The sequence below is a fragment of the Dendrobium catenatum genome, unplaced genomic scaffold (assembly GCF_001605985.2).
Source record: "Dendrobium catenatum unplaced genomic scaffold, ASM160598v2 fragScaff_scaffold_706, whole genome shotgun sequence".
In the NCBI taxonomy this organism is placed as follows: domain Eukaryota; kingdom Viridiplantae; phylum Streptophyta; class Magnoliopsida; order Asparagales; family Orchidaceae; genus Dendrobium; species Dendrobium catenatum.
The window spans coordinates 1,284,018-1,298,560 of NW_021319168.1; the positions used below are offsets into that span (position 1 = coordinate 1,284,018).

The 14,543-nt window shown below is 32.2% G+C and overlaps 1 protein-coding gene across 1 annotated transcript; it reads right to left on the reverse strand.

The window, feature by feature from the left end:
• Positions 1-514: 514 nt before the first annotated feature.
• LOC110107639 (exosome complex exonuclease RRP44 homolog A-like) lies at positions 515-9,682 on the reverse strand. Its single transcript, XM_028695911.1, has 18 exons — positions 9,533-9,682; positions 9,065-9,115; positions 8,755-8,976; positions 8,584-8,723; positions 7,614-7,648; positions 6,774-6,899; positions 6,554-6,606; positions 6,342-6,448; positions 6,021-6,075; positions 5,817-5,916; positions 5,623-5,734; positions 4,817-4,937; positions 4,615-4,674; positions 4,433-4,538; positions 3,033-3,128; positions 2,879-2,960; positions 2,733-2,798; positions 515-710 (listed from the first exon to the last, which is right to left on the reverse strand). The coding sequence occupies exons 1-18, from the start codon at positions 9,680-9,682 to the stop codon at positions 515-517; spliced, it is 1,878 nt and encodes a 625-aa protein (XP_028551744.1).
• Positions 9,683-14,543: the final 4,861 nt, after the last annotated feature.

Genomic DNA, 14,543 nt, shown 5'->3' on the forward strand with positions numbered 1-14,543 from the left:
TTATTGCTTTGTAACGTTGTTTTTTAGTACATAAATCTCTTAAAATAGTGGTCTAAAGCTGTCCCAAACAAAGCCTAAATAAATAGAACATCTATAGAAGGATAAAATCTCAAAATAATTCCCCGACTATTCATACATAACCAATTTAATCCTAGATATCAAAATTTTCTAATTTAGTCATTTTAATAAGTAAATTTATGTCATATAATTACTCATAAACTAAGATTTTGTTTGGAATAGTTTTCTTACTGCTTTTTAAAGTAGCTTTCTAGTACAAAATTTTATTTAGCTAAAAATTTTTGTACTAGAAATCTGCATTATAAAACAACAAAAAAAATGTTCCAGACGAAGCCTAAATTGGATCAATTTTGTTCAGTCGACGAATAAATTGAGATCAATTTTATAGTCAATGAACTAAATTGATAAAACATGATCTGTAACTAAATTGGCCATATAGAGAAACACTTTGAACATGTTTAGAAAATAAGTGGAAGGAACGGTAATGTCACCTTGTTTATATGAGTGTAAATTGAAGCTTTGGCCTGTATGGCCCACGTTCAACTACCTTCACATGAATCCTAACCATCTGCAATAAACAGTAACTAATATTTGTGCCTTTCTTTGACAGTCTCTGATGTGCCTCATCTAAAATCCACTCTTCCCCTTTACTTCCTCTCGATGTCAAGCAAATGAGCCCTTCAATGTCAAACCTGGAAGGCATAGAACATTGAACACTGAACAACATTTTCATGCACATTTGAATGATCCAAACTCTTATAAATTATCACATATATTAGATAATTAGAAAGGAATATTGAACACTGAATATACATGAACAAATGATTCTCAAGATTTTAGTCAAAATAAATAAGAAAAGAGTTTACATGGGAAATGATGGCTGTTAAGTAGTTGTTTGGTTGAATTTTAAATGGGTTTAAAGTAATATTCTGAATGCAGCAGATGTTTTGAAAATTTTGATGTTCGGCTAGATGAAAAAAGAATGCAAAATAAAGTAAATGTAATGTAAATCATTCTAGCTCTTTTTTTTAGTAAATCAAACTCGTCCAATTTTGAATGAGAATGATTTACACCACAAGGAAGCTCACTTGATCGCCAGCAGCCTCCACCCTCCTCCAGCCACCACCATCACCACAGTCGTCCACCATTGTCTAGTGTTAGTTAATACCTTCTTTTACTCCCCTTTCCAGATTAAACCATCATCTCATATTGGCACCATTATAATCCTTAGTGATACACTATTGGGTTCAATTTTTCACTTCTTCATTAGATGACTTAACAATTTGAACTTTCGAGCATTCAAATTAGCAAAGAACGCAAAATATATCAAATGATAAAGCATCTTATAATTTTTTTCTCATATTGATGCTTAATAATCCTCCATTATTATGTCCCAAAAAAAATTGGTAAAAGGAATTTAGAATTTTCTTCATTTCACATGCCACTTTTTACTTTAACATACTTTCTTTATAGCCAGACAATAAATCTATTCAAGATTACTATACATCTTAAAAATTAAGTGGAACTCACCACTCGAAAATAAAATGATGAGTTTCTTGGTGTGAAGTTCCTTTATGGACACCATTCATCTTTACAATATATTCAACCCCAATTAATGGCCAACTTTATTATCCCCAATATCTCTATTGCTCTCTTTTCAATGTATCAAGCTTTCAACTATATCTTCTTCTAGTCTTGACCACATTTATCTCTTAATAAATTAATTAAGAGATAAAATAGAGAATTCTTTCATATTAGATCTCAGGGTCCCAGAAGCTCTGTTATCGTTGCTTGGTTGAAAAAATAATTTAGTTTTCACTATATATAATATTTTATATGCTGTTAGTGTAATAAGTTAACATAAACAAAATCCAAAAAAGAAGCATTAGATTGTAATCTTAAGGATTATAAGATATATTAAGAAATCTCCGTGGGAATTTCCAGCATATGAGAAACACAACCACTTACATGTTAAAGCCTACTTGATCTGAAGCTAATGCTGACTATGATGGATCGGTTGAAGATTGAATGTTTACTTTTGAATAGATCTAGCATTGAAGTAAGATACAGAACAATTATATAGTATATATGCCTATGAAATAAGGCAGATTAAAAAAAAATTATTGAAGGATTGGTATTTTTCGTTACTTAACCTATGATTTTAAAGTGTGGTAAGCATGAAATCATCCATATTGATAGTTACCCAATGTTTCATAAAGAATAAAACATTTTGATGCAAACTATCACATTTCTTACATACATTACTTCATTAAATTTGAGTTACATCCTCTTAACCTGGCTTTTTATCTTGCATTTTAACAAAAATATTGAAGCCCTAAGTCCCAACTCTCTCTGATCTCCACTCATTTCATCTATCTCTGATCTCCACTCATTTCATCAATATTTCTTTGTCACTCTTCATTTATCTCAATAAAGACCAAATTGCCTCATTTTGTTTGTCTTTATTTGTTTGTGTCAATTAGCCTTTGGACTAACAAAATAAAAAAAATGATTGTGGACTTAATATTTTAGAACTTATTTCATTTTTTCTCATCTATAGTTTTTATTGAAAATATAAATTCATGGGGCATAAAATGTCTCAAATTATAAAATGTTATTATACATGAAGTAAATGACTATTAGGGTACGTGTGTTTAAATTTTGTACGAAAGATAAAAAAAAAAAAGATGGTGTATGAAGGAAAATAAATATACCTGGGCACAAAGACTATGAACCCATAGGGCTTTATTTTGATTATTCTGGCTTCTGCATCCATAGGTCTATAACAAAAGATAAAGCAAAGATTAAAGAACAATATATAATATAAGGTTGCCTTCTTTATAAGTTAATGTAATATTACCGTTTCTTGAAGTATATAACATTGTGTAGGTAAATTGAAGCTCGGCTAGCCATCTTAGCATTTATTTGCTGAAAATTCAAGTCTGGATGTACATTTAACCCTAATTTAGAAATTAAATAATAATAAAAAAATAAATGGAATTTTAAATTCTTACTATTTACAATCTCTGTACGCCGTAAACTATCTAGAAAATTTTCTGGAAGTTCTGATATTTCTAGAGCAGCTGCAAGCAATCTATGAACTATAATATCTACAAAAAAAAAAAAAAAAAAAAAATCTTAGCTCAGCCACATTTTAAATGTTAAATCTTGTGTTTTTTTTTATTAATGATAGTAACATAGATGTTTGAACTTTTGAAATTGATAGAAATCTTTAGAGCTTGTGAAGTTGATGTATAATAAGACCCTATCAAAATCATTAGATAATTTTGGATTTGAATGCAGATGATTTTTACATAAATAACCATCGTAAGATTTATATTGAAGATACACATATTCTTCAAAAAATATTTGGTCATTATGTAAAAATTAAAAGCAATAAAATGAGGCAAAACAGGTATGTCTTGCCAATTATGTACAATTTTTACAAAATTGATATGCATGCTAAATATTACTAATGAATCGACACTAATAATATGATCATGCATGATCTAATAATTTTACACAATATTCCAACCTATCATAATTCATTTTCTACTAATAAATATCACTAAGTAATACAAAACATGTTGAACTATATAATCAAATAAGTCATAATGTCATATAATCCACCCGCAAATAAGCTATATCCAAGATACTACCAAATTTGATGAAAATATGAAAACAAATTCATAATTATTTCAAAGTGAATAATGAAAATTTTGTAACTTTGTAGGAAAATGTTTATGAGGTATCTTCTAGTAATAATCAATGCAACCTACACACATCAACTTTATTGATTTTAAAATCTTGGTACTTGATGAAAGAAAATCATCACTTCAAGCCAATATTTAGATACATTGACCATACAAAAATAGTTTTAAAACCAATTATATAGAAAGAAGAATTGAGTTGATGCCAATTTGATGATGATTTCTTAATGTTCTCCCTTGATCCTTTGAATTCCTTCTATTTATTTTAGTCACTTTAGACATGCGAGAATTAAAGAAATCTGAACTTCAAAGAAGAAATAAGAGATTAGGGCACAATTATTATAATAAACAAGATGAAATAGAGAATGGGAGGGGACCTACCAACTAGAAAAAAGAAAGAAAAGCATAGAATGGAGAAGAGAGAGAATATCGAGGAGAGAATCCTTCAAAGAAATTTATTCATAAGTCACCAATTCAATTGCAAGCTATAAAACCCTTGGAGTGAATTCTTAACAACGTAGTCATCTTGAAGTTTTAGTGAATCACCTTCTTCTTAGGGATGATTTGATAACTTTAATTTCCAAGTTGTAAAATAATGCTCATCGCTTAGCTCTAATGACCACATTTTAGCTATCATTGTGTCAGCTTATATACATTTGCTAAACCCTTGTGATGGGAAAATTAACAATAGATAACCAACTAACCTGCATATCTCCGCATGGGAGAAGTGAAATGAGTATACAAAGGTGCTGCAAGTCCAAAGTGGTGAAACTCAGTAGGCTTCATATCTCCACTCCATGAGTAAATAACCTGTATGCATTTCAAAAAAATATAATTAGATGTTGCAATATGAACACCTTTTATATTTCTAGATTCAGTTATGCACCTTTGTCATGCACCTAGTAGCCAAAATCTTCATTTGTTTTTTGCAGTTTGGATCAACACCCTGCAACAAGTTTTTTATCATCAACTAAATTCAGTTCAGTGTAGAAGGGTAAGCATAAAATGCAGTCATGAAGCATAATAATACAAGTAAACAAGATGAAATGCATCAAAAATAATTAAGAATCATTGGGAGTAATCCTTACAACGACATGATCAATTGAATCCATCAATGCTTTTGGTGATGAAATGTCCAAGTCAAGGCCAACAGCTGTTGCCATGCGATGTAATGGTTCCAACATCTCTTTGGTTGGAGCAGGTTGGTGTCTACATGCACATTACAAGTCACATTAATTTATATATTATTACGAGCATCTCTTTGGTTGGAGCAGGTTGGTCCATTCACTCCTTAAATAGAGATCAAACTAGTCCTTCCATGAGATTATTTAGGTTCCTATTTAAAAAGTTAATGGATTAAAATAAAACATTTAAACAATCAAGATTATTTTGGTCATTCATTAGAGTAGGGAACCTTTTTTATCATTATCTTTATAAATTCTAATAAGAATGTTCAAACAACTTGATAACATTAAAATATTATTAGCTAGTTCAATATCAATTTTTCATTTATAATAGTTTTCAAATTACTGAAGTATATCATCTTTTGCGGTATGTTACCAAAACAAAGTTTCCCAACAAAGAGCATACCCTACAATAGAAACATTAGCCCAGACAAATTACTTGATTTTCATTTTGAATAAAAAATGACCAAATAAATGTTCATTAAAGGCAAGATCAGATTAACTAAGGCTTCATGGTGGATTGTTTTTTTACTACTTCATAAAATAGTTTTTAGTAATGTTTCGTTTGGAATGGCTTTCTTACAGTAATAAAGCCGTCCCAAAAGAATGATAAAAGTTGTTTTAAGAAGCAGTAAGAAAATCATCCCAAAGAAAGCCTAGATTGTAAAATGAGTATATGAGGCTAGAGGAGATTGGATCCATTGGCACACCTCAATAAGGAACACGATGGAAAATGCTTCAATATCTTTTTTGCAACAAAGAAATTGCAAGCCAACATAAATTCTTCAATCATCTGACTGGCCTCTATAATTGGATAATTTCCTGCCAAAAAGAATTAAATCTAAGCTCAAATTTGAAGTAAATAGTAATATTTAGTTAGTGCTTCTAATAAAAAATTGCATACCAATATCCAAAGGATCACGAGTTTCTGTATCCATCTGAAATTTAACTTCTGTTGAATTAAATGTGAAAGCTCCTCCATCAAATCGTCGTTGCCTCATAAGCTATGTTTTTGATAATAAATATATATCAAAGAAAAATCTTAATTGTCATCTTGAAATCTAAAAACTAGTAGAAATAAAAACGGAGTCAAAGAAGCTGAGCTTACCTTTGCTAATGAATTCAAATTTCGTAGGTCAGTAATTAATGGATCAATCTTGCGACTATCAGAAAACACAAAAAAATATATATATTAACACCACAAAAATTAAGCATATTGTGGCAAAACATAGACCAGAAAATTAAAATACTAAAAGTCTTCAACTTTGCAGTCCTTCCTTTGTGATTTAGAACTAGAAATAAGTAAAAATATTAAAGAAAATATACACAATAAAAAGATCTCAAAGAAAATAGTCATTATCATGCTCATCAGTGCAAATAAGGTCCTAAGTTGTATAACTAGCAAACCAAAAGAGACATGAAAATGCACCTATCGTCCATTAGGGCTTGAGCTTCGACATAAGATAATGCAGCACAAGATTTGATCGTGCTCTTTGTGAATCTTGTAGAAACTATATTTGCATCAGGTGTCAATGTCTGCAATTCATAAAAAATTAATCAAATATCTATAAACACTACAACAGCTGATACTTCCAACTCAAAGTAGTTTAGACTATTATAAAAGAAGTAAGAAATGTATACCAAAATAAAGGAAAATGTGAATCTTTCTACACAGGGCTGAAGAGAACATATGCCTGTAAAAAATGGAAGGTAAAAATTGGTGGAAAATTATATCTTCTTGTTGCAATACTTGGATGGTAAAAATGATAGAATTATATCACTTAAGATGGTTTTATTATATAAAAAAAAATCACTCTAAAGTATAAATTGAGGACCTTCCCAATAAGAATTATATAGATACCTTCAATTAATATTTTTGGAAGCATGTCAATTTTCTTATCAACAAGATACACACATGTGCCCCTCTGCGCAGCCTCCTTGTCAAGTGGAGTTCCAGGATGAACAAAATTTGTTACATCGGCAATATCTGATAGAATATGATTAAGGGTAGACAAGGTGGTAATCAATATGAACTTGTCTACGCTCACTAGGGACTTTTGGTTTCATCTTATTTGATGTAATTTCTTGTCATCTTAACAACAATAAAAAGGTATGTTATCTGGCAAACTGTGGTAAGAAAACATTGCTAGGTTAGATTCTAGTAAGCATTAGTGGGGTGCTGGAATACTAACGTATGATATAAAAAACGTAAGTTTGTATACTAAGGCTTCGTTAGGGACGAATTTCTTACTGCTTCTTAAAACAATTTTTTAGTACAAAAATTTTTAATTTTTGTTTTTGAAAGTAGCTTTAAGAAGCAGTAAAAAGTCATCTCAAACAGAGTCTAAACCTATCAAATGTCATATGAATATGATATTTCATCTTTCAGGGATTAACCACACTAATATTACACTAATTAACCTTAAACAAATATGTAAAATAAACATAGTGATTTTTTTTTAGTATTCATCTAGATTATTCCATTAGCCATACGGATTGAGAAACTTTTGAGGATTTATTCTTTTAAATAAAAAAATTAAGTCTATAGAATAGCATAAATTGCAATGTTGGTGTTTTAAAAAAATGCACAAAGGCTATTGCAGTAGGATTAGAAAATAGGTTTTTATGCAAAATAAAAATTTTAATTGATGCGAAAAATCTTGTCGTTAAATGTATCAATCTGAACACCTAAAATTTTCACTAATATCCGACCATATATCATCAAGGAAAACCATCCTACAAATAAGGCAATATATCAAACATCTTTTCCATAAAATTATAGGATGAATGAAGCTCAAAATTTAGAACTATATTAATCCAATAATAGCTTTATAACTTAATTTAATTAAAATTAATAACTTTATAACTTTATAACTGTGCTCCTATATCAAATATGCTTGATTCTTTGATTTGGACTCATTTGGGCGAGGATTGAGTCCAATTTGGCGTCGTTGGGTTCACCTCTTCGAGACGTTCAATTCAATTGTAAGTTTGCTGAAATCGGATTTCAGATGATCTCTGATTTAATTTTTAAAATTTCAAACTTAATTTATCCTCGAGATTTGTGCCCGCTCAAGATAATTTTTTGATGATATAACACTAATTAAATGTATATTTATATTAAGTTATAAACTAATCAATTTATAAATTAATATAATTATTAATCAAAATTAATCACTTTATAACTTATAATTTTTAACTTTATCTAATTATAAATTAAAATTAATAATTTATAAGTTAATTTAAATAAAATCATAACTTTTTAAATATGTTTTATGTATGTTTCTCTCGACCCGCATCTCTCTCTCCCTCTTCGTGTGTCTCTCTCTCCAATCCGGCTTTCTCTCTGTACAACAAAGTGAGAAACACGCTGAAAATTTTGGCATTTTAAAAGAATATGCCAAAATATATGGCATTTTTCACGGAGAACGTCAAATAATTCGGCATATTCTTAATTAATTATGTTTTCTATATAAAACTTCAAATTATTTGACTTTTTTATTGTTTTTAAATTAATTAATAACTACGCTTTGTTTTTTTTTTAATTATGTATTAACTATGCTCATTTTTAAAATTCGTCCATCAATCTATTATTTAATAAACTTTGCTTCAACAAATTTTTAATATAATTGTTTTGCACTCAGTCCATTATATTTTTCTTTTCAACTTACCGGCGCCAATTTCTCTTTATAATACCAACGACACGGCCGAATGAGCGACTTGAAACAGCACAAGCTTTTGCTCCATCAACATTACCTGGAACAATATGAACGCCATCTTCATCATCTTCATCATCTTCATCATCTAAAAGCTGATAAATTATAAAGAAACGCACCATTAACATTCTCCTCCGTCTGCTGGCATTGAGGCAAAAGCTCCACCGCAACAATATCTCCATTGAAAGCCCTATTCATGTTAACTCTATCAAAAATGGCTATCTCTTCACCAATACTTTCGCTTCCAACATAGCCCACAAATGGGAAACTGTAACTATTAACTCTAAACGTTCCTTTATGGTAAAATCCATGGAGAAGGCCAGAAGTAATGTCTGAAGCAGATTTGTGCTGTGTTTAAGAAAGGAAATCCAGGCATATTAGCCATTTTCAGATTAAAGAATGAAATTAATCATTGATTATTGGAATATCATCATACCTCTGGGTAGATTATTTCCCGCTTTGATATTCTTAGATCCTTCATTTCTCCCTTTAAAAATTACTCGTTTCTGAAGAAAAGCCGCATTCAATGGCGTTTTTCGTATTCTATCTGTTGTTATCGGTAATTAGTAATATTTGATTAGTTCTGTGGGTGGCGAGTTCTCATTTTATAGAGCATTTGAACGGATAAATAAGGAATTTGTCCGTTAGAGACTAGTGGACCCCGCGAGCCATAGCGTCCAACATGATTTTATCTGCGGCCAATTTTTTTTTTAAATGCATTGTTTGGTAACGGTGAAGGATATTATGCGGCTGAGTTCTTTTGATGAACAGACGGTGGAACGTACGAAGCTCTTTGTTCTACCCTTCGTCTGTTATTAATACTTTTTTTTTCTTGTTTGACAAAATTGATTTGGATAAAAGAGAAGTGGAGGAAACGAGCTGTGCTAGTAGAAGTAGCGGCTACAAGGGGAAGCTCTCTCTCTGCTCCGGAAGAAGTGGAGGAAACGAGCAGTTGGAGGTCTCTGCGATCTCTGGAGGGATCTCTCTTGTCTGCGTTCTGGAGAAACTTGGGCGGCTCCGGTGGAATCTTGGAAGAACCTTTGTTGGGATCCATGACGGTAGAGGACCAAAGGTGGCTTTTTTGGTATTTAGATGGAGAAAGGATGAACATTTGATGAGTAGATTAGACTGTGTCAGGCGAGAATAGAAGAGGTGAAGGAGATAGAGGATGACCACTTTCACTACTGTTAATTTACTGTTCGGCGTTTAGAAAGGCTGAAGAAGGGAAGAAGAGGAAGCCATGAGTGATGGGTGTTGACTGCCAGCTCCGACCGTCTTCCCTCCTAGCCCGAGTTGGAGACAGACCTTGCTGTTTGCGAACAGGATTCTGGGATGGCATGACGTGTGGAAATCTCCCTAGTAACTTAAAAAGATTGAATAAATTTGATCGATCCAACATAAACATTCTATCATTAAAGTAACTTAAAGAAATTGATGAGTTACTCATCTCACTAGAAATTATATATATAAGATATTTTCTTTATCGATTGGAGGTAGCAAGAGATGTGCTATTTTCAAGTAAGTTTTTTTTATAAATAATATTATATTTTACATTTATATTTAAAAATATCTCATGGGGGTGGATTGAAGACAAGTTTTTCACTTTAAACATGTGGAAGGCACGCTTATAAGAAAGCCTTGATGGAAAGCTAGTGGTAGATATAATCCTCACTTGAAAGAAGTACGAGAGTAAGTGATTAATATGGTCTCTACTCATAAAAAAAACATTAGAAAGCTAAAAACCTCATAAGGTAGAGATTCATAAATAAATAAATAAAACTTATAAAGCATAAACTATTGAAGGTACAGGTTCTCTCTAAAAAAAAGACTAAAATCTTAGAAGATATAGGTTTTATAAGGCTTTTTCAACCCTGACTCGGAGGCTCCTTCGATCCCCTACTAAATCTCGTTCTTTTAAAGATGTCATGTCTGGTTCTATAGGTGATACCTTACATTCTCTTACTCAATCTACCTTTAATGGTGTGCCGGCTGTTTTGATCTCTGATGATGATGTTTTAAAGCTTGCTTCGCCATTTCGTTTCACCTTGGTTGGTAAATTTGGCATCCGTAGGCCAAACCTTGATGCGATTCGTGTTTTTTTCGATAATCTTAAGCTTTCGGATTTTTATTCGGTTTGCCTCTTAGATTTAAAACATGTTGCTATTCAACTATCCAATGATCTGGATTATAGTCGCGTTTTTGCTCGAAGATCTTATTTCATACTTAACTGTCAGATGCGTATTTTGAAATGGACGCCTTTCTTTGATGTCAAAGAAGAATCCCCGATTGTGCCCATTTGGATCTCTTTTTTGAATTTAAGACTTCATTTTTTCAATTCTAAAGTGCTGCATGCTCTTGGTGCGATTTTTGGACGCCCTTTACAAACGGACCAGGCTACTACTTCGAGAACACGACCCTCTGTTGCCCAGGTTTTAGTTGAGGTTGATATTACGAAGAAGCATGCTAAGGAAGTATGGGTTCTAAAGCCTTTGGTTATTTACAAAAAGTTGAATTTGAAAATGTACCTAATTTTTGCAATCACTATAAATCACATGGACACGCGATTTCTAAATGTTTTAAACTTCACCCGGAGCTCAAGAAGGTTTCCAACAACTCCACTGGAAAGGTGGAAATTGCGGTGGCTGCTAATGATGAAACAGAGAACTTGGATCTTTCAAATCCTGTGGCACGGGAACTGAACCTTTCCAATGTTGAGAAGATTGGAAATGTTTCTACTTGTGCTCCTGATAATTTTTTGTTAGTTGACAAACCCCTTAATAGTTCTCCCGAGAAAGATTTGATTATTGAGAATAAATCTGATGATAGTGAAACTATTCCTAATATTTTTATTTATGTTGATTCTATGCTTCATAATGATGCTTCACCGAATTTCTTTCTTAATCTTGAAAATTCTGAAAAGGGAAATGAGGACATGGATGAATGCGAAGAAGGGGAAATTATACCAAAAAAAAAATAGACGATTCCTGAGGAATTTATAGCTGATAAGGGAATTTTGGAATCTCAAATGAATGTTTCATCTCATACTTCCCTTCATAGTGCCTCAAAACCGATTGAGGAGGAGGGTTCTCCCAAGATAAATAAGAAAAAAAAAAGAAAAATGGCAAAGCACCTATACCGGAGACACCACGTTCCACCAGGGCTCAAGCTAATACCAAAAGTTCTAATGATTAAAGCCCTTATTTGGAATGTGAGAGGGATTGGGGGGTCGGATTCTAAAACTCGTGTCAGGAATTTAAGGTGTGTGCACAACATTCATTTGTTGGTTTTGCTTGAACCTTTTATATCTGCTGACAAAATTGTCTCTGCTGCCTCTAATTTGGGTTTTAATAGAAGTTTTGCTAATTGCTCTAACAAATTTGGATTTTGTGGAATAATCAACTCAATGTTAATGTTATTTCTGATTTACAACAAGTTATTCATGTCCAAATTTCTTTTAATAGCTTTAATTTTAATGCATCCATTGTCTATGCGGCTTCTACTAGAATGGGTAGAACTCCTCTTTGGGAGTGTCTATCGAATTTTGCTCAACACTCTACTGGTCCGCGGTGTGTAGGAGGGGATTTTAATATTATTTTGCATGCTGGAGAAAGGAGAGGGGGCAACCCTCATAATGTTAATGCTATGGGTGATTTTAATGATATGATTTCTAATTGTAACTTAAATGACATTGGTTTTTCTGGTAGTAGCTTTACTTGGAGTCAAGCAAAGATGGGCCAAATTTTAGATAAAAGCATACTATTTATTAAAATTAGTTTAAGGAGCATATTTTTAAAAAAATTAAAAAGAAGCAAATGAGCCAATTCATTTGGCGCATTGTGAAAAGTTGGAAAGAGAGAGGAGGAGAGAAAAGTTGGAGAGAGAAGGTACGGTATTGGAAGAATAATATAGAAGAGGGATGGGTGAAGTATTTTATATATATGTAAATATTATATAAATATTATTTTTAATATTAGCAATTTAATTTGTTAAATAATTATTTATAAAAATGTTTTTATTAAACTAAACAAGAATAAACAATATATTTTTAATTAATTTTTTCATTATATTTTCAACGTATTTTTATCAAATTTTTATTAGGATGAAATTTTCTGCGCCAAATGAATTGGCTCATTTGCTTCTTTTTAATTTTTTTTTTTAAATATGCTCCTTAAACTAATTTTAATAAATAGTATGCTTTTCTCTAAAATTTGGCAGCTAAGATGTGGCAAAGGCTTAATAGAATTTTGTTCAATAATGAATGGATTAGCAAATTTCAATTGACTCAAATTCTGCGCTTGAGTATAACCTTATCAGACCATACGCCTCTTCTTTTGAATATTTGTGGTAACAAAATGAAATCCTCTTTGACTTTTAGATTTCAAAATATGTGGATTAATCTCTCTGATTTTCTTAATGTAGTGTCTGCTAATTGGCATGCTAATGTTTTTCCCGATAACAATGTTCATGTTATGTATAGACTTTGGGCTAAGTTGAGCAGACTTAAACAACTTCTAAGATGGTGGAATAAGCATGTTTTCAAAAATATTTTTGATCATATTAAGGAAGCGGAAGAGAAGGTTTTGGTGTTTGACAATTTGTATCAAGAGCATCCCTCTGATACTAATCTTTCTAAACTTGATAATGCTAAATTTCATCTCTTCAAACTGCAAGAACAGGAAGAAATTTTTTGGAAACAAAAGGCTTCTTCTTCTATCCTTTTGGAAGGTGGTAGAAATACTGCTTTTTTCATGCTTTAGCTAATAAAAATAGAATTAAAAGTCATATTAACAGGTTGGTGGATAACCAAGGTGATGTTTATGATACGGATGATTCTATTGTTCTCTCTGGTAATGAGTTTTTTAAAGATATCTACAATATGAACAACATTTCTAGTCCTAGTCCTAACTCTAATGTGATTCCTAAGCTTGTGAATGATAATGATAATTTTTTGCTTACTCAACTTCCTATGGAAGAAGAGATTTGGAATACTATTCATGACATGAATGGGGAGTCGATGGCTGGGAACGATAATAGGGTCGACGCGGCTAGGAGGACAAGGCAGGAGATGGTAAGTTTAGGAGATGATAAGAAAAGGAGGATCAAGAAGTGGCCAGCACGGTGGAAAATACCCAATCGGGCGACGAGAAGGATTCGATGTGGAAGGGCGACGTCGACTTGGAGGGTATCGACGTAGGAGTTTTTTGGAGAAGCTAGAAGGTTGGGAAAAGAGAAAGAGAGGAAATGAGATGGGACAATGCGCTCAAACACCGCAGGGTCGATGCCTTCTACGCACAATGCATTTGACAAGAAAAGAATTATGAAGCTTCAACTACTTGATGATTTCCTTCCCATGAATGAACTGGAAGACGACGCTAGGCGGAATTTTTGACGGGACGTAAACGGAGTGGTAGAATTGAGAAAAAGAGAGGTTTAATGTGATATATTAGTAAATACAATATTTGAATGTTAAATATGTATTTTCAGTAGTTTCAAGTGTTATGTATGTAAAAATCCTTTTTTTCGCTTAAGAAGAAGAGGGAAAATACGAAGGTATATTAAATCTTCTTTGATAGTGTCATATACACCCTGCTCTTCGTTTAATTAGTATTTTAATCACTCACTTATCGCAATGTTTACTGGACTCCAATTGTTTACAATCTATTTTGTTAAAGAAAATCTGTATTTGCTTTTTCATGGTGGAATACTAATTGTAGGGGTGTCAATTCGGGTCAACGGGTCGGGTTCGAGTCGAACCCGGAATTGACCCAGCACTATTCTGATCAACCCGAACCCGACCAGTTTTTAAAAACGGGTTAGGTTTCTGGACCCGAACCCAACCCGATTCGGGTCCAGGTCAACCCGACCCGACACGAACGACCCGGGGTTGACCCAAAATTGCTAGTTTTCGGGTCAAA

Coding starts and splice junctions, on each gene's coding strand:
- LOC110107639 (XM_028695911.1), bottom strand. CDS start 9,682: ATGGATCCCAACAAAGGTTCTTCCAAGATTCCACCGGAGCCGCCCAAG. Junction 8,977..9,064: donor GGGAAATAATCTACCCAGAG/GTATGATGATAT, acceptor TCTTAAACACAG/CACAAATCTGCTTCAGACAT. Junction 3,129..4,432: donor TCCCATGCGGAGATATGCAG/GTTAGTTGGTTA, acceptor TTTTTTTTGTAG/ATATTATAGTTCATAGATTG.